Consider the following 22,771-nt stretch of genomic DNA (forward strand, 5'->3'; position numbering starts at 1 on the left):
GGGCCAAGATCATCTTATGATATCTATTGTTATTCGATGTAAGAAGATGTAGAAGGAGCAGACGGATAGTAGTTATATATATATATATGTTTCCATGAATTAAAAAGCGAAACAGAATTGGAGTAGATGGTTAGGGGTGTTTGGGTTGAGCGAGTGGTCTCGGGTTCGAGCCTTGACCATGGCATTTCTTTTTAGAATAATGAGGAGAAGAGAAAACAGACATGTTAAGGGTTATATTGATTTCATCAGGAGCTAAAACAGAAAGTGTTAAATGGTTAAATGGTTTAGAGGTTGGTATGGCAAGCGAGTGGTCGTGGGTTCGAGCCCGGGCATGGGTAGTTAATTTTCCTTTTTGGAGCTTGTTTCATTAAGGTTCGTGAATCTGAGGTCAACCCTACACTTATTTAATGACGTCATATGTATTTTTACTACAAAATACAATATGGTGAGTTTCATTTGCCTTTTTACCCTTTATATTTTTGGGCTGAGAATACATGCGCAATTTTTATAAATGTTTTACGAAATAGACACAAGTAATCGAAACTACATTATATGGTTGAATGATCGAAGCCGAATATGCCCCTTTTTGCTTGGTAGCCTAAGAATTAGGGAACATCACTAATTTTGAGAATTAGTGCACGACTAATTGACGTGAATCCTAAAGATAGATCTATTGGGCCTAACAAACCCCATCCAAAGTACCGGATGCTTTAGTACTTCGAATTCGTTTTTATCATGTCCGATGGATTTCCCGGAATGATAGGGGATATTCTTATATGCATCTTGTTAATGTCGGTTACCAGGTGTTCAATCCATATGAATGATTTTTGTCTCTATGCATGGGACGTATATTTATGAGAACTGGAAATGAAAATCATGTGGTCTATTAAAATGATGGAAATGATTATTTATGTTAAACTAATGAACTCACCAACCTTTTTGTTGACACTTTAAAGCATGTTTATTCTCAGATATTAAAGAAATCTTCCGCTGTGCATTAGCTCATTTTAGAGATATTACTTGGAGTCATTCATGACATATTTTGAAAGACGTTGCATTCGAGTCGTTGAGTTCACCAGGATTATTATTAAGTCAATTATAGTTAGATGTATTATGAAATGGTATGCATGCCATCAACTTTCGATGTAATGAAAGTTTGTCTTTTAAAAACGAATGCAATGTTTGTAAAATTGTATCATATAGAGGTCAAGTACCTCGCGATGTAACCAACTATTGTGAATCGTTTTTAATCGATATGGACTTCGTCCGGATGGATTAGGACGGGTCGCTTCAGTTGGTATCATAGCGGTGGTCTTAGCGAACCAGGTCTTGCATTAGTGTGTCTAATTGATAGTTGTTTAGATGCATTAGTGGGTCTGGACTTCGACCATGTCTGCATGTCAAAAGTTTTGCTTATCATTTCTAGTCAGAAATCATCTGCTTATCATCCTTAGGAAATTACCTGCTTATAATTCTTAGTCTAGACACATGTTACTGCATTAATTGCATGAATAGTGTATAGACAAAATTCATATCTTAGTGTATCTGTTACTGTAAACTTTGTCTGACATATTCCGTAGATTCCTCCGTAACTTATGGGATTTTAGTATTATATATGCATATGTAAATTATGTATTGCAGGGTACTAATCTACATCCTATAATCTATTTCTTATCGAAAATCCTTCATCTGATCGTACGAGATAAATCCCTCAACCAGTTCGAATTCCTCGAATTCCAACAGCTATTCAGATATGGAGTTTCACCTAAGCTCCGAAAGCAGTGTCACCAGAATGAATCAACCAATCATCCATCCCCAATTCATCTGATGGGATCGTAGTCGACTTAATCAATGGAGACGCGAAGAAGGCGATCCCTTTCACCAACCGAATTCATCTCTTGGTGGAGAACCTGAAGCACTTACCGGCGAACCACTTCGATACACTATATTCACTCTCATTTCCAGGATATCTCGCCATGATTATATGATATCCAAAATTCTCAACCTCATTCATCCGCTCGTTCCAACCGACAATCATTCCAGAATAATGGAAGAAGTCAACGAGCTTCACGCTCGAGTAATCAATTTGGAGAATATGGTGCAAAACGTACCAGCTTCAGCAACATCACCGGCACCAACAGTACCATCAATAACAGCACCAGTACCATCAAAAATCCATGCCGCAACATCTCATTCTGTACCTCGAGTATAATCATCGTTCTACATATCGTTCTACATCAATTATCTTCGTTCTTCATGGCGATTATGTAATCTCTAATGTTTTAGAGATTATATATTCTTGTTCTAACGGTAAATCAAATGAGTTTAATATCATATTGACTCATTAAATCCATGATTACATCTGAAGAAAATATATATGTATATATGTTTTCATAAAGATTGTAATTAAAAATTCTTTTGTACAAACTGTTAATGATGAAAATATTTTAACGGGTAGGTAATACCCGAGGAATATTTAAGATTTCACATTAATAAGTTACACTGTACATTCTTCAAATCTGATTCAACGGTCATTTACTATCCTACTTACATTCACAGATATATGTATCCGTTCACCGCAGAATAACCATTTCTATTCAATTTCATATTTGGATTTGATTTATCAGAATCCAACAAGTGGCATAGTGAAGAAAACATTTGACAAAATAAAATTTGTTAGAAACAAACAAATTAACTATAAAAAAATTTTGTTAAGAATTCACGCTAACAAAATCCTAGCTAACTGTTCCTAGCTAACTGTTAATTTTGTATTACATTTATTTATCGTAATTTATTTATCGCAATTTAATTATCGCAATTTTAATTCTCGCAATTTTATTTATCGTCATTTAATTGCTGTTATTTACTTTACGCACTTTATATATCGTCATTTAATTTATGTTATTTACTTTACGCATTTTATTTATCGTCATTTAAGTTCTGTATTTATTTTATGCACTTTAAATATCGGGACACGTATACAAGGTTTTGACATATCATATCGACGCATATATATATATATATATATATATATATATATATATATATATATATATATATATATATATATATATATGTATATATATATATATATATATATATATATATATTATTTGGAATAACCATAGACACTCTATATGCAGTAATGATCGAGTTCTCTATACAGGGTTGAGGTTGATTCTACAATAATATATATACTTTGAGTTGTGATCGAGTCTGAGACATGTACACGTATTGATTAATTCGAATATTATATAGTATTAAACTATATATGAATTATTGGACTGTTAACTGTGGACTATCGACTGTGGACTAATGACATTGGACAATTAAAATGAATTAAAATATTGATTATAACATATGAAACTAAACAATTCTTCAAGTTTGCCACTTGATTTCATCTTAAACCTCATTTGTATCTTGACAATTACAATCTGCGATTCAAACCTTTCATAATTCTTGAATACACTTCAATCGATAGGATGAACCAACCACACTTCATCTACGGAAGAAGAGATTGATGCATATAGTTATGCACCTGAAAACACTCGGAACCTGTGTAAACGTTTAACACGTATCTGTGCTAGCTCCTTTAACGTTGTTATTACCGAAAATAACTATACAATCTCTCTCCTAATTAGCCAATTTTGTCACAGCTTCAGCAAATCAACTTCGACTTTCATTCGAATAAACCTTATTATAAAGGTTACCCCTTCACCATCGTTACCGAAGAACCGATTATATTCCACCACATTAGTAGTAAACTTACCAACAACTTCATTACTCATTGGCTTAAGTCTCTCCGAAGGACCATTATATTTATTCATTAAAACCCTATCATATACTTAATAGCATCTTGTAACGAGAATAGCCATACCAATTACCGAGAATCGGCAATCAGTATTTTAAATTTCGCAGCATTTTTATATCAACAGTTATATGTATACATATAACATTTATCTCTTAGAACTTTGATATCTCATTCTGAAATTCTGAAAAGCACTCTAGCCTATGAATCAGTTTTCTAAGTTTTGAAAAAGCTGATGAAGCAGTGAAAACTGAAGACCGCCTTAACAGTCAAAAGTTTGATGATAAAGAATTGCATGTTGGCAAAGCTCAGAAAAGTTGGAACTGAAAAATGGATTGAGCTAACCACGAAGGAGACCAAGGATAAATACAAGGACCATACCCTATATTCAAAGAATCCAGGTAATTCTGGATCCGATGAAACCTTCAACGAATATCTTGCTCCGTACTCATGTTAAAATCTTGCGAAAAATCTTTCTTCATCAACCATCGAACTTAGAAATTCCAAAATATCATCATAAATATCTTCGATATTTCTGAAGATATTTTCATAAATACTCTCGTCCGAAATTATTTATCTCTTCGTGCTATCTATAATACATCATAAAGGAAACTACTTTAGTTTCTAAATTTCTTTAAAATTCGAGATTGAATTATGAATGATTTTAAAGTAGTGTTGGAAATTGATGCATGAGTTAGTATAATATAATGACCCTTGATCAACGTGATTATATTACAGTAAGTCATGCTGAGTTTCTAATGGAACGTGATGACTCACAAATCATAACGTCATCATGTGTCATGTTACATAACTCTTTCATTCTGCTTAACTTCTGAACATATCAAGAAAATATATTCTTGATAGTTCTATTCTCAGTGATTCTGGTATTATGATAAATCAACTCGTGCTATTACGTTCTTTCTTATTTAGAACGTTAAGTTCATTCGAAATTCTATACTTACGAATTCTGGACCATTACTCACTTTACTAGAGGTCGGGAAGAGAATAAAAAGGCAAAGAGCTCCAAAATATAAGAGAAAATATAAAGCCCAATAACAACACGGAGGTTACAAACTGTGGATATTAATATGAATAGCAATATAAAGACACGGTAGAATTAAGAATAGTATCACCTCAATGAAATAGTAGAAGTAAACAGATTTTTCTGGTGGAAGATTGAAAAGAAGGATGACAGAAATGATAATTAGGAAAATATCAAGGATTAGAACTGGATTAAGCATTTTTACAATCTTTTGGATGTATAAACTAAGAAAGAAAGTATAGGAATGGTGAAAATAATGGAATGAAAAAAAAATTAATTTATAATAGAAATATCAGACAGTGCAATCGAGGCAGATCACCGTATTTAATTATAGAGATCTTAATCTCCTTATTCGCCGAAGAATCAAATCTCTTAGATTTCGAAGATTTTCTTTAAATCCCTTGAATTCCGGAATTCAATCGCGACTACGTCAAAAGTTATGGAAAATCTCCATTTCTTCATCTCGATCTTTTGTGATAGCTTCATTCATACACTTCGATTAATCGAATCATTTTACCCATCTTACTCAATGATGATAAAACTCTATTTATCAACTCATATTCGTCATGAAAACATTTTTATTGTTAACCATGACCACCTCACTCAAATTTCGGGACGAAATTTTTTTAACGGGTACGTACTGTGACGACCCGGGAATTTAGGACCAAATTTAAACTTTAATCTTTATATGTTTCCGACACGATAAGCAAAGTTTATTATGTTGAGTCTCGAAAACTTTGAACTGTATTCATGTAAGCATTTGATCTTTGACTATTCTCGACGATTCACGAACCTCGGTGTGTAAATAAATATGTAAATGTATATGAATTCTATACATAAGTAATATTGTAATATATATATATATATATATATATATATATATATATGTATATATATATATATATATATATGTGTGTGTATATATATATATGTGTGTGTGTATATATATATATATATATATATATATATATATATATATATAACAAATATTAAAGATTTAATAAATTATAGATATTACATAATAAATGGTACTATATTAAAATATAAGTACAAGTTTGAATAAAATTGATGTATTAATATGATTATCATTACTTTCATTATAATTATTTTTGTTAATATTAATATTAATAAATGAATTAGTAACATTATTACTTCTAATATAAAATATGTAAATATTAAAAATTTTGATATGTATAAGTAGTATTATTAATGTTATTATTATAGTATTAAAATTTTTATAACTAGAATTATTATTAGTATCATTATTATTATCACTTTAGTATCTTTATTATTAAATAAATTATTAAAGTTCTTATTTATCATTTATTATACTAAGTCTATTATCTATAATATTATTATTAGTAGTAATATTATTAATATTATTAATATATGTGTTAATTAACAAAAACTTAAGAATTATATATACATATAAGCAGATATATATATATATATATATATATATATATATATATATATATATATATATATATATATAAATGCAGATATCCATAAAAGCAGACATATAAATACGTTTATACATCTATATATCATCACAGATACATCAATTTATATATAATACAATTATATACATATATATACAAGAAATATAAGTATCTGTTTCCTATTACCATCTCACTGTTTTAGAAATCCGATTTCCTGTCTCTAAGATTTGATTTCAGTCGACTACAACCAGTAAAATCCAAAATATAAAGGCAATTAATCATCTAAGTTGTTAGCAATCCATATCAACCTTTTTCTCATTTATTTGTTTATTTTTCTGTTTTCTGTAAATGCAAAACAAGACCATAACTCTTCTATATAACATGCAACCACCTTCATCGTTCATTAACAAAACTTGCTGCAAATCTTAGGTTAGTAGACTGCTATATGTTTTATCTAATACGTTCGTGTCTAAACGATGTTTTGATTGTAACCATCGATCACCATTCCATGTTCATTATCTTCAAACATCACCTTCACTACTTTTGTTTCCTGTTCGGTTCTAATTACTATCATATTATCATCACCATACCTAATGTAAACACCACAACTCCAACATACACTAATCCGCCACTCGATGTCATCTTGTTTCCTCTTCTAATTAATCACCACGACACCACCATTCACCATCTCTATTCAAACACCACTTGCAAGTACCACCTTGAAACCCAATCCCACGAAGAAGAATCATCACCACACCATCGTGATTATTATTTCTATTTTATCACTGTTTACAGTCGGGAAACAAACCCGTCCCTATATCTTTCTCTCACTATATCTCTCTCCTCACTCTCCTGTTAGAAAATCGTCGATAATCATCCTTTTTAACCATCAAACTATTGTTACTTCTCATCATTACTAAACCCAGAAAACAAAGAACCCTTATCGATCATTACTATTTCGATTAAGTAAACATAACCATCACACTTTGAAAATCGCCATCATCAAGAATCATCAACATCCCTTTTCACCTCCACAACACCCATTTAATCTCGATGCTTACTGTTTCTGTTAAAACGCAAAGATAACAAGATATGGGAATAAAGAACAATGATGATACCATTGTTAACGATGAAGGCTATGCTGCTACTACTGCGTGTATATTTTTTTTTTCAACGAATTCTAAATATTATAGGTGATAATTCAATCGAAAAAACAAAAAAGATGATGTTTATACAGTGGGTCGGTTAGTGGGCAAGTGGTGAAGAAGACCCCACTCCTTTATATTATGTCAACATATTTAAAATGCAAGATTGAAACTTCAATAAACAATGCGTGATACAAGGAGTTAGCTACATCATTATTTTTTTTTATATTCGATCGGGCTTATGCTAACAACCAAACAGCCCACATAATTTTGGGCTTGTTAAGTTGTTAATATGTTGGGCCGTAAATTCTGTTTGTCTATTGGGTCGAAAGGTAGCAGTTGGGCCAAGATCATCTTATGATATCTATTGTTATTCGATGTAAGAAGATGTAGAAGGAGCAGACGGATAGTAGTTATATATATATATATATATATATGTTTCCATGAATTAAAAAGCGAAACAGAATTGGAGTAGATGGTTAGGGGTGTTTGGGTTGAGCGAGTGGTCTCGGGTTCGAGCCTGGACCATGGCATTTCTTTTTAGAATAATGAGGAGAAGAGAAAACAGACATGTTAAGGGTTATATTGATTTCATTAGGAGCTAAAACAGAAAGTGTTAAATGGTTAAATGGTTTAGAGGTTGGTATGGCAAGCGAGTGGTCGTGGGTTCGATCCCTGGCATGGGTAGTTAATTTTCCTTTTTGAAGCTTGTTTCATTACGGTTCGTGAATCCGAGGTCAACCCTACACTTATTTAATGACGTCATATGTATTTTTACTACAAAATACAGTATGGTGAGTTTCATTTGCCTTTTTACCCTTTATATTTTTGGGCTGAGAATACATGCGCAATTTTATAAATGTTTTACGAAATAGACACAAGTAATCGAAACTACATTATATGGTTGAATGATCGAAGCCGAATATGCCCCTTTTTGCTTGGTAGCCTAAGAATTAGGGAACATCACTAATTTTGAGAATTAGTGCACGCCTAATTGACGCGAATCCTAAAGATAGATCTATTGGGCCTAACAAACCCCATCCAAAGTACCGGATGCTTTAGTACTTTGAATTCGTTTTTATCACGTCCGATGGATTTCCTGGAATGATAGGGGATATTCTTATATGCATCTTGTTAATGTCGGTTACCAGGTGTTCAATCCATATGAATGATTTTTATCTCTATGCATGGGACGTATATTTATGAGAACTGGAAATGAAAATCTTGTGGTCTATTAAAATGATGGAAATGATTATTTATGTTAAACTAATGAACTCACCAACCTTTTGGTTGACACTTTAAAGCATGTTTATTCTCAGGTATTAAAGAAATCTTCCGCTGTGCATTAGCACATTTTAGAGATATTACTTGGAGTCATTCATGGCATATTTTGAAAGACGTTGCATTCGAGTCGTTGAGTTCACCAAGATTATTATTAAGTCAATTATAGTTGGATGTATTATGAAATGGTATGCATGCCGTCAATTTTCGATGTAATGAAAGTTTGTCTTTTAAAAACGAATGCAATGTTTGTAAAATTGTATCATATAGAGGTCAAGTACCTCGCGATGTAACCAAATATTGTGAATCGTTTGTAATCGATATGGACTTCGTCCGGATGGATTAGGACGGGTCGCTTCAGCAAGGCTACCGAAAGATAACTTCAGATCATTGTGTTTTCTTTCAGAGGTTTGGTGATGATGACTTCATCATATTGTTGCTATGCGTTGAAGATATGCTGATTGTTGGTAAAAAATAATGAAAGAATTGCAAAGTTGAAGCAAGAATTGAGCAAGTCTTTTGCTATGAAAGACTTGGGGCCAGCAAAACAGATTCTTAGGTATTTGGATTTCTAGAGATAGATGTGCTAAGATGTTATATATAAATCACAAGAGCAATACATTAAAAAGGTGCTTAGTAGATTCAACATGAGAAAAGCTAAAGTGGTTAGTTCCCCTCTTACTACCAACTTTAAGCTAACCGATAGAGATTGCCCTTCTTCAACGGAGGATGTTGAGGAGATGAAAAGAGTTCCGTATGCTTCAACAGTTGGTAGCTTGATGTATGCTATAGTGTGTACTAGGCCTGATATAGCTCATGCGGTAGGTGTTGTTAGTCGGTTTATGTCAAATCCGGGTAAGAAGCATAGAAGCTGTTAAATGGATTTTGAGATACTTAAGAGGTATTTCTAAGTTAGGTATCACGTTTGAAAATGGAGAGTCGATGCTTGTTGGTTATACAGACTCAGATATGGCATGAAACAAAGATAACATGAAGTCCACTTCTGGATATTTGATGACCTTCGCAGGGGGAGCGGTTTCATGACAATCAAGGTTGCAAAAGTGTGTTGCATTGTCTACGACCGAGGCTGAGTATATGGCAGTAACAGAAGCGTGCAAAGAACTATTGTGGATGAATAGGTTTCTTCAAGACCTTAGGTTTAAGCAATCAAGATATGTGGTTCTTTGTTACAATGAGAGTGCGATTCACTTGGCTAGAAACTCTATGTTTCATAAGCGGACAAAACATATTGATGTGCGGTATCACTGGATTAGAGAATGTCTTGAAGATGGGTTGTTTGAACTTGATAAACTTCATATCGACGATAATGGTTCCGACATGCTCACAAAGGCTTTGGCGAGTGAAAAGCATAAGGTATGTTGCTGGATAGCCCGGATGGCGATCTCTTCCTCATAATTGAAAAGAGGGAGATTTGTTGGGTTTTTAATGAATTTTCAAATATGTGGAATATTATAGCCCAAGCCCAAAGCCCAACAATTATGCCCATATGCAAGTTTGACTTGGTCTTGCATATTAGGGCATATATATACTCAAGTTGCGGCCACTTTGGTCATTCAAGAGAGGAGAGGCTAAGAAAAAAGAGAAAAACCCCAAATCTTGTCTACACTTACAACAGCTCAGAAAAGAGACGATCCCCGGAGATCCGACCGTTGAATATTGACCGTTGAATCTAGGGAGGTATGTAGCGTGAATTAGAGCTTCTAGAACAGCAGCAACTTTTTAAGTGAAGTTCTTCCTTTTTGTCTTTAATTATTTCATATACTTGTTGATTGTTCTTGTTCATGAGTATGATGATGTTGTATGCCTCTAGTTGATTTAGAGAAGGATTATTGTATTGCTCTCTTGTTGGTGATAGTGAAATTTAAGTGGCCTACGGGTCCCGTGGTTTTTACTCTCGATTTTGAGAGATTTTTTCACGTAAAAAGCTCGTATCTTTGTTTTCGCTCAATTATCCTTTAGATTGTTGATTTGGGGCTGATTTGAATTGCATTTGATATAGTTTATGTGTTAGCATCCTCACGGTTTCATACGGATAGAGAAATATTTGTCAAACGGATGTTTGTTTCCGCTTTGTAGATTGCCCGTTGTGATTTATTTTCCCATAAATACTCACATGCTTCATATAGACGCATCACACGCGGCTAACACGTGACTAACATTACATAATCAACGAATTATTAACATGAAATAGTAATGTGAACGCGATACCAAGACAACACCATTGTTACGCCTCGCGAAACAGGCACGTTCGTAAAGCTGGCACTACCGATGGAGTAAGCACGGACAAGGGATAGCGCAACTGTTGGTATAGCCCCTAAAAAGCCCAGCACATGTCTAGTATGGTGCCGAGACAAGCCAGCACGATTGGTAAAACTTGTGCTGTCAAAAATGTTGGAATGGGGAGTTGAACGAGATACAAATCAATTGTTCTTAGTCGATAACTAATCGCGCTAAAACTTATTGAATTGAGTGGAACGATTGGGTAACCGATGCTAGTAGATACTTGTCACTGTAAGAACCTAGTCTAATGTTGGGTTGCAATAAGTCTTTGATAGATGTTTTTAGTTAATTGTAGTCATGCCACTCTGTATTTTGTATAGCTTTATTTATATAGTCAATAAAAGTCTTGCTTTTTTAAAATATTAAAGAATTTGCAACTTTAAAGTGCAAGTGGATTTGATTTGTATGACGGAGGTTGCGATCAATATTTTAGATTGAACGAAATATTTGATTCCATTGAATTTTGTGATTGTGAAATTATGAAACTCATATAATCTTATATGTGAAAGTGTAATAGTAAAGAAATTAAACGGTATTGCCTTATACGGGATTAATTTCAGAAAAAGTCATGTTTTTAGTAAGTTTTGTTAACTTGCGCGACACCTCCCTGCAATATTTTACTAAGTCCAATCTGTTTGATGTTGAAATTTGTATTTATTTAATATTCAATAATTTGTTGAAAACTTTACATTCTATTCTATGATTATACATTTTTAATTACATATTCTCATTTTAAAATAAAGTATGTAAGAAGCATAACAAGAAATAAAAAACAGTAGTTCTTGTGAATTATCAAATTGAAGAAGAAAATCCAAAAATAATTGTCAGTGCTTGATTATGCTGCAATCTTATTCTCGAGAGTCGAGCATACATATACACAGATATATTCATGATATACATACCTATATCCAACATAAAAATTACTACATCCACCACAAACTGTGCATTATGTATTTACACTGCACAACTATATAATGCACTTTTGTGGTGGATGAAGTAATTTTCATGTTGGATATATCGCTCGCCTTATATACACAACTCTATATATACGAAATATATGACCAATTAAAAATTATTATTTAAGAATTAATAATAATAAAAAAAGAATTAATAATAAATATATACAGAGTAATATGTAATATAAATTTTAAATTAATTATCAATTTCCTTGTTATTCATATATGGGAAATTGGAGATCAAATCCATTTAGGCTAGTAGTATAACCTGTAGTTGTGGAGATGTTTTGATTGTATGCCTTATTGAGAGTATTAGCATGTAACTGTAACTGTAATAATAATATTTATTAGGGAAAATATCTAAAAGATTATAATAATATTTAATATTTATATTCAAATATCTAAATAACATTTATTATTTAATATTAAACATTTACTCCATAAAATATCTATAAGATTACCTTGTGTATATTAATTTTTTTTTATCTATATATAAAGATATGAAGATCCAACCGATGGTTAGTCTAAAATTTTAATAAGGTATAAACAGTAAACAATTTGACTATGCGCAAGATGTTTTGACTTCAACTTTTTCAATACTATTGTTTGACTAACAACAATTTGTATCTCAAAGTCTTGGCCTTCGGTGACATTAAGTTCGAGCTCTCTGACACTATCAATTGAATTTTTCAACTCAGAGCTTCTGGATGCAACACAATCTAGTAGTGTTTCATAAAACAAGTGAATAATTTAGTGCTAAATAATTCATAATCTGAATGAATCATTTTGAATGAGCCATATGAATTGAGTAAAATTAATACTTCCATGAATTGAGTAAAACTAGTTTTTTAACCCTCGCTTCACACCGGAGTTCGGTTTCCAATGTATTTCATTGCATTTATTATGCAAAATTATTTCGTAGCTAACGATGATGTCGTTGACGCGCAACTCGAGTCGAAAGAAAATGTATAACCCGTCAAAGATTTAGATGTTATCTTAAATTAACAATATATGTGTATTTCCGCGTTTCGCTATCGAGTTGTTGACTTTTTAAAATTTAACGCAATTAACTCGTTAGCTTATATTAACACTCCGTATGATTTAAGAATAGAATATTTACTGAGTAATATCAAAAAAATTACTAAATAATTTTTTTTAAAAAATAATAGGACCCATATGTATATGTATATGTATATGTATATGTATGAAAGGTGGACTCAAATATTTAGCGTTTTTTAAAAAACGTCTTTTTGCGTATATTTAGAGGGTGTTTGTTTTAGCGTTTAGAGATAGATTATTTGATTATCACGTTTAGAAATCGTAAATAATCTATATTTTGTGTTTGGATAATAAATAATTAAAATCAATTATTTACGTTTTCTTACGTCCAAAACGCAGAAATGCAAAAGCAAGGGAGGTGATACTGTTTGAAAAACGTGATTATCCAAAGAAATCCGGACACTTAATTTTACCACAATAACCTCCTTATAAAACTTCAAACCCTTCTCTTATTTGCTTTATTACCTTGACGTAACGTCACTACCTATATGTATCAATTAAAATATTCCATAGATATCTAGTGAAAACAATGTAAATTTAAAACTCCATTATACATTTGTCAGGCTTTTTGTTAACTAAAAATGTTCATATGATATATTTGTGAAGCTTTTTAGCTGAATATATGAACATCTAATGAATTAATGTGCAACTTAAAATCTTATTCTCACTGCAGCCGAGTGATTTTGATTAATCTAAATGATGAATATGTATTAAATTAAAATTGTACGACCTATATTTCTTCCTACTGTTGTTATATAAAATGAACATCCTTTTTCGTAATTTTACACGTTAAGTTATCAAAAACTCTAATATTTCCAAACACTCTTAAATTGATTATCTGATTATCACGATATCAAATATCATAATCAAATCCAAACACTATAAAATTAAATCACGATTTGATACAGCTGATTATCTTATTCTAATTATGTAAAACGCATAATCATTTTTCTAAACGCTAATACAAACACCCCATTAGTGACATTGTGTTCGTAAAATTTTTCGAGCTTAACGATGTTGTCGGAAAAATTTAACTCGTTGCGGGCGAGAAGATATGACCCGTTGAATATTTGATTGGAGTTTATTTAAGATTTTTTATGAGAATGTTGTTTGACACTTTACCCCCCCTGTTTGGGGGTCGATTTTAATTTTTGAACAAAATGTGTGGACTTTTGTTGAAGATAAAAGGTGTAATGACGGAAATGCCTTCGATACTATTCATAACTTTTGTCCAATAGATAATATAGTAATAGTAATTACCTTATTAACGTGTTACATGAATAAAAAGTTTAATTTATTTATTCGTTAAGTGTTTTGGATATAATTTGAAGAGGATATTACAGAAATTGTAGGTGTTTAATGGTTAAGAGAGTGTTTCAACTCTGAGTAGTTTTATACTGAATATTGAATCATTCAGCATCATATATCGTTCAGAGATAAAAAACAAACGCGTTGAATATTAAATGGTTTAGCATTTAACGCCGAACCATTCAGTTAAGAGCTAAACAAACACACCCATAGTCTTTAATCATTTACCCTTTTTTTTTTTCTTTTCGACTCTATGAATTTACTAAATTTATCGGTGAGGTATATTAATAAATGATAGTATTATGTTGTTTCTATTATTACATGTGGGTCCACTAAGAGAGATTAATTATATTGCATCTACTAATACCACTCCCTATAGTTATCCGTTAGTTACCCGCTCATTACCCGTCATTACCCGTAACTAACCATAGGCACGAGCTAGTTACCCACTTTAGTTATCCGCTTTCACCATGAATTTGACGGATGTTGAAGTTTAGTTATAGAATTTGTGAGTCCCAATGGTTTTTATTGCTTGAACTTGATGCTTTATTGCTTGTACGTTGTATATTAAGAAGATTATTGTTTTAGCCATGATAGAGAGTTTTTAGTTATGGGTTAGTTATAGAATATTGGTGTTGATGTGGCGCTGATGTGGAAGGTTAAGAGGATGAATAGTTTAGTTACGATAGGGAATGACCTTAATAACATTGCAATCAACACTAATTATACGTTAAAATCTTTACCTACTTTATTTTTTACTGTGCAAATTATGATCTAGTTGGTGTCGCACTTTATATGAATAACAATAAAATTGTCCGATATTATTAGCCATTTTTTTAAAAAGCGATATTGTGATGACCCAGAAATTTCGACTAAATTTAAACTTAATCTTTGTATGATTAACATTTTCGACACGATAAGCAAAGTCTGTAAAACTGAATCTCAAAATTTTTGAATTACTTTTACATATTTAAATACCCTTCGGTTGTTTTCGACGATCCGTGAACAATTATATGTAAAATAGATACATATATACTATAACATGAAAAGGTAACAATGTATTAATTGTTTGATACCGTACATTAAACTTATTGGTTTAAATATCTATTTGAATGTATATGATAAGTTGAAATATTTATTATTAAAATTTATTTATAAATAACTTCCAATGTGTATTTAAAAACTGATTTATGTATATTAAAAAGATATATACATATATATAATAAACGATAGTAACATTCGTTTATTGATTCAATTGATATTTAGATAAGTTAACTAAAACGTTTAAGATGAACCAGTTAAACACTAATTTGTTAAGTGTTTTCAAATTGCCACATTACTCAAAATGCTACAGTGTTTTCGAAAATCACTATTTGCTACAGTGAAATTGACTTTGCTACAGTGAATTGCTACAGTAAAATTTGACTTTGCTACAGTAACTTTGCTACAGTAAAACACTATTATAAAAATGTATTTTAACAAATAGCGAGACGATGATTTATAGAAGTAAATGACCAAAACACTCGAAAGTTTAAGATACACTTTGAGTGATATAATTAAGGGATAATTTAAGGCTATATTTTGACAAAGGTACGTGTCACGAAATGTAAAATGCAAGTTTTCTAAGCGTACGAAAATGCGTTCGAGAAACCGGAACCGGGACATAAGTCGAGTGATGACGTACGACTTATCGGAACAAAAATTACAAGTCAACTATGCACGTGAATTTAATATAATATATAATTAATTATATAAATTATATATATTATATTTATATTTATTTAATATGTCGACAAGCAAAATGTTAAAAATTTGTGAGCTGTCCCAGGGTGCCATGCGATCGCATGGCCTTGAAGCACAAATCCCATGCGATCGCATGGGGTGCTTTTTCAGGTATGATTGCTATAAATTGCAGTTTTTGGCTCGAGATAATCACACACATACATATTACTCCGTATTTATTTTATTTATTATTTATATTATTATTATTATTATTATCATTATTATTTATTATTATTAATAATAAGATTATTATTAATCTTATTATTTTTTATTATTAGTGTTATTATTTTTGCGATACAAAAATAATAATGTACATCAAATATTACGACGGAGTGCTGTCCAAGTAATTTTCAAAATGAGTTTTCGAGCAAGCTAGAGCTAAGGAAATTATGAGTTATTGCCAAGGAGGTTATGGGTAATGTTCGGGGGTATTTTTGTGAATCAAACCTCGTGTTTATCATCTCCGATGCGTCTACGTGCTTTCCTGCAATATTGTATATCAATATTAAACAGTGAGTTTCATATGATCCCTTTTACTCTCTACATTTTTGGGCTGAGAATACATGCAAATGCTTTATAAACTGATTTACAATATTTATATGCGTGAGTTTCATTTGCTCCCTTTTTAATTGCTTTTGCAATATATATTTTTGGGCTGAGAATACATGCACTTTATTTTAAACGCAATGGATACAAGTACATACTAAATTCTACACTGAGTTTGAACCGAAAATCCCTTAGCTTTGGTAACTAGTAACTGCCAGTTATAAGAACTGGTGGGCGCGAGTAGTAGTATATGGATCCATAGGGCTTGATATCCCCGTCCGAGCTAGAGCACTAGCCTTTTAACGGACGTATGCTATTTGAGAAGCGTACACGTTGGTTTGCGTGTATTATTAAGATGATTATACAAAGGGTACAAATTATATAAACGTTAAAGTTTAGTTACCAGGGTGCTCAATTTTGTAGAACCGATTGATAAACGTTTCGGATGAAACAACTGAAATCTTGTGGTCCACCTTTTATTTAAAACATAATGATAAACGTTTTGAATGAAACAACTGAACTTTTGTAATCCACATTGATATACGGATTATGTGTAATATTAAAACTATGAACTCACCAACCTTTGTGTTGACACTTGAAGCATGTTTATTCTCAGGTTTCTAGAAGTCTTCCGCTGTTTGCTTATACGTGATACAAGATATGTGCTTGGAGTCATACATGCTATATACAAGAAACTTGCATTCACCAAACCATTACCATGTATCTTATTTTGACTGTATTGTCAACAAATGTATTATTGTAAACCATTTAAATGGTGATTGTCTATACGTAGGAATCATCAGATGTTAAAAACCTGGAATTTATATATTCATTTATGAAATACCTTTTCAAACGAATACAATGTTACAAAATGTATCACATAGAGGTCAAATACCTCTCAATGAAATCAATGAATGACGTGTTCGTCCATATGGATTTGGAGCGATCGTCACAGATATCGACATAGAATGCTCTCATTTGTAGCCACACACGCGTTAGAAGGAAACCCAATTTGCAACGATGTTGGCAGTATCATCGAAGGTTGAGAAAACCCCTCGGAGACCTTCTCAAATCGCATTGATGTTGGTAGTACCATCAAAGGTTAGAAATTCCTTGTTTGGAGTGAGAATCGAACATGAGTTGCCAGTAACCCAAGTTGGATCTCACCCTCATACCACTCAAGCCAAACTTCGATTAGCCATTACTATTCTATTCAATTAAACTCTAAGAAATGCTCATTGTTAATGTATATGATTTGAGTGAATGGCTCTAGGTTATAACGAAATGGAAGTACTTTGATTTAGAATTTGGCCATTGTAGGATTTCTTTGACTCTTTGGAGTCAATGTAGTAAGTCAAAAATTTATCATCTCTATTTAGATGAGTGGTTACCGTTATGAGTATTCGCGAGGTCTCGAGCTCGAGTTTTGTTTGAGGATTTCATAATGCAATTTATTTTGCAGTTGTTTATAGAGTTCTTAGGAGGTTTATTGTAAATGGTGGGTTCTACCCAATCTAGCAAGGTTCTTTCAGGGTTTTCCTCCGATACACTATCTTGAGGTTTTCTCCTAATGAGTGTAGGAAGTGTACCTAAATATAATCGGGTGGGTGGATAATGTTTCTGTCAGTGATCTTAATACCGCTGTTTAAAAAATATAGTAAGCCAAAACTGAATATGGTGTGTCATGGTATGTTGAAATTGGTATGTGGATTTTTAGATGATAAATGTCAATGCGATGAATTAGGCAACGAATTTTGGATCATGATTTATCAGGTGTTATTTTATATTAATCGGCACCCATAATTGCCTCGTGAAAATACATGTTGGTCTTATAGTAATTGGAACTCAATAAACTTGTAAATTTACGTGTCTTTCAACTGGTTTAATATTAAACATCTATATATATAGTCGTATAAAGTTCTAAAATGATGATATCATCATTAAGCTGATTACTCCTTAAATTTTTAGAATGATGATGTCATAATTTTATATTAATTTAATTAAATAAATAATACGAAATCTTTTATAAAAAAAATACTAATCTCTCCTAAATTGTAAAATCTTCTACAGAATACCCAAATTTTAAAGCATATTGTACAACTTTTATATAATCATTGTATTTTATTTTATTTTTAAAAATTAAAAGGCATTTATTATTATTATTATTATTATTATTATTATTATTATTATTATTATTATTATTATTAATAATAAAAATATAAATACTAAACTTTTAGCGGACTTTAGTATTATTATTACTTATTTTTAATATAATAATAATAATTATTATTATTATTATTATATTATTAATATTCAAATATGAATTTTTTTTACAAAATTAATTACGTTAGATATGTATGTTAAAATACATGTCTCTATATATTTGTAAAAACAACGAGAAGTTTTTTAGTCAAACGAGTCATTAAAATAAATGACTTTAGCATTACATTCACTTAATACCTAAAATATTTGATTAAATTGTTTCGTTTAAACAAACCCGTGATTTCACGGGTCATTTCACTAGTTTATATTAAATATCTATAAGAATAAGATTACCATGTATTTTTTAAATTCCTTTTTGGTTATATATATATATATATATATATATATATATATATATATATATATATATATATATATATATATAACAAATGGGGTTATGATCTCATGAGAACTTCAATTTGGAGAGAACCGTGAGAACTTTATTTTTATTCGACTTCATCCATTTTGTTATTTTTCATGAATTGTAGCACAAGGATTTTTTTTTGTTCGACTTCAACCATTTTTGTTCGCCTTCACTCATTTTTGTTAGACTTCATGATTGTAGAACACGGAGATTGTTTTTTGACTTCAGCCATTTATGTTCGAATTCAGTTTTTTTTTGTTCGAATTCAGAGTTGTAGAACAAAAGTGTAAAACAAAAACGATTTTTGTTCGACTTCAGATTTTTTATATTCGACTTCAGCTTTTTTTATTCGACTTCATGATTTTGTAGAACAAAAACGACTTTATAGAATAAAAATATGATTTAATATGCATCTCAAAAAAATGTTTGACTTCAGCCATTTTTGTTCGACCTTGCTATGTTTTGTTCGACCGTAAAATTTTTCATGATTTCTTCCACTAAAAGTTCTCATTAGATCACTAGACTATATATATATATATATATATATATATATATATATATATATATATATATATATATATATATACACATATGTATATATATATATATATTTTTTGGAGAGCTGTTAGGATCACTCAGGAGGGACTTAACCACTCACGCGTTCATCTCTTACACAGTTATACCCGCCCCAACTGCGTGCCCAGAAGGAAACCCGCACCAATCCCATACGGGGCATGGACGGTAAAACTCCATTCCCTTTACCCCCAACGCGATGTGGGAAAGGTGTCATGGGTGAAATTTCATGGCAAAGATGAAATTGTGGGTTAATATGTAGCCAAGCGGGGTCGAACTCCTAACCTCCAATAAAGGAGGCAGGCCACCAACCGATGAACCACATCACAACTTCGATCCCTACACTATACATATATATATATATATATATATATATATATATATATATATATATATATATATATATATATATATATAGGGGCAGGATCAATGGGGAAGTAACCAAGCGGGGGGAAGCAAATTTTTTTTTTTCGTTTTTTTTGGAATTTTTTTCCGGCATCAAGATCACACAAAAATATGAACATTTAGAAGAGACACTTCGTGATGAATGTTATTATTTAGGCGGGAAAACGATCGACAAAAATAACATTCAAGATAATATTGTTCGTGAAGAATATGAACGTTTTTTTTCATGTTTTGTGAAGTAAAATTTAGCCCGATTTAGAGTTTAGGGTTTAGGGTTTAGGGTTTAGTGTTTTGGGTTTATTCCATAAACCCAAAACACCAAACCCAAAATCATAAACCCTAAACCCTAAACTCTAAACCGTTCGTGTTAAAAACTCAATCTAAATCTAAACCCTAAATCTATACCCTAAACCCTAAATTTCTAAACCCTAATATCTAAACCCTATAAACCCTAATATCTAAACCATAATATCTAAACCCAAATAGCTAAAATCCCAACATACGCTCGAAAAACACGATAATTGTTATATATTACTTCTTCGAGCGTTTTCCCGCCAAAATAAAAACATTTATCACAAAGTGTCTCTCTACTAAATGTTCATATTTTCATCTCATCTATAATGTTCGTGAACAAAGTTTTTTCAAAAAATGAAAAAAAAAAAAGTTTTTTGCTTCCCCCCGATTGGTTACTTCCCTCTTGATCCTATCACTATATATATATATATATATATATATATATATATATATATATATATATATATATATATATATATATATATATATATATATTGTTTTAATCAAGAGAGAAACACTTTTTTGGGAGGAAGTATTTTTTTCGTTTTTAAAATATATTTTTTTCTAACATTAAAATCATATGAAAATATGAACATTTAAAAGACACTTTATGATAAATTTTATTATTGTGGTGAAAAAGGTAGCAATTAGAGTTCAGAAGTTAGGGTTTAGAAATTAAGACTTAGAATTGAATTGTTAACACTAACGGTTTAGAGTTTAGGATTTTGAGTTTACGGACTAAACCCAAAACACTAAATTCTAAACTCTAAAACGGGCAAAATTTTGAAAAATAAACTTCAAATAAGATGAAAAAAACGATAAAAAAATTCTAATTAAAACATTACTCATGATGTATATTATCATTTATTTCTTTGAGCGTTTTTTTCGCTAAAATAATAACATTTATTACAAAGTATCTTTTTAAATATGTTTTCACGTGATCATAAGCTTCAACCGATGGAGTGCATAAAATCAAGAAGGTATTAAATATTAAACAATTTGATAGTTATCATAACGTAAATTATTTAAACCTTCATAAACTAAAAAAAACTTATACATTTTCTTTCCATCCTTAACAAAAATCAAACAATAAGATAATACATATTTTTGGTGATATCAGTTCCGTCATACTTTATAGAAATATTATTTGTCCAAATAAAACCTTCCTATGTGACTTTTTCTTTTGATCCCGAAGCTGTGAGTTGAGCTCGGTATATACATTTTTGGACACTGTTATTAAAATGCGTAGAACATTCTAATAAATAATCGATATGTCTCTTTACTCGTAACGATTCAAAACTTAGGTATGCCAATAGTAATGCATAATAACTAAAATAACGAGTCCGTATGCACACAAGAATTTAAGATCTAGTATATATATATTTAAAAGAAATTATACAAAGCATAATCATATTATTAAATATGGGGATGAATTATGTATATAACTTACAGCAGAACCAAATACGCAAGATCCACAAACAGCTACCAAAGTACTCAGCACAACAACACGTGTCGCTACTGGAGAGGCTGAGCCATTGCTCCGGTCACCGGGGGTTATTAGCAATAGTCTATCCGAAGTATTTTCTTCGTCCATTTTGCTTCCCATAATTTTATTACTAAGTGTGTGTGTGTGTGTGTTTGACATTTGAAAGGCTAAAAAACCTATTAGTAGATGATTAGCTAAAGTTGTAATAATTGATTATTTCATGTGTAACTGTATATTGATATTTGATGCCGCGTTAGGTAAAAAACAAAAACGGTATATTATATATTTTCATCAAAACATGAAAGTTGTCAACTTTAATCCCCCTACATACTTAGAGAAGAGAAAGTTAAACAAAGCTTCTAAAAGTCAAAAACCATATGTAAACTTACACTATATATAAAATTTATAAAAAAATAATTGTGAAGTATAATTATATAAATGTTTTAATACCTGTTTTTTATTTTAATTTAGCGTCGATATCTATTGATGGTAACTTTAAGGAATTATGAATATCGATATTTAATACCCTTACATTCATTTGGATGATTAGATTAGATCACATTTTATTAAATTAAACTAGTGAAATGACCCGTGGTCCGTGGAAGTGTGGAACTATGAGTTTGTTCAAACGAAATAGTTTAATGATATGTTTTAGGTATTAAGTGAACGTAAATGCTAAAGTTATTTAGTTTAATGATCCGTGAAACCACAGAGTCC

At 31.1% G+C, this 22,771-nt stretch overlaps 1 protein-coding gene across 1 annotated transcript in view; it reads right to left on the minus strand.

The window, feature by feature from the left end:
- Positions 1-22,174, minus strand: part of LOC139859630 (sugar transporter ERD6-like 5) — a 34,278-nt gene extending 12,104 nt beyond the window's left edge. The window contains exon 1 of the mRNA XM_071848409.1: positions 22,019-22,174. Coding sequence (XP_071704510.1) covers positions 22,019-22,174 — 156 coding nt within the window. The remainder of the gene's footprint in view (positions 1-22,018) is intronic.
- Between the last annotated feature and the right edge of the window lie 597 nt (positions 22,175-22,771).

Source organism: Rutidosis leptorrhynchoides, chromosome 7 (assembly GCF_046630445.1).
Source record: "Rutidosis leptorrhynchoides isolate AG116_Rl617_1_P2 chromosome 7, CSIRO_AGI_Rlap_v1, whole genome shotgun sequence".
Lineage (NCBI taxonomy): Eukaryota > Viridiplantae > Streptophyta > Magnoliopsida > Asterales > Asteraceae > Rutidosis > Rutidosis leptorrhynchoides.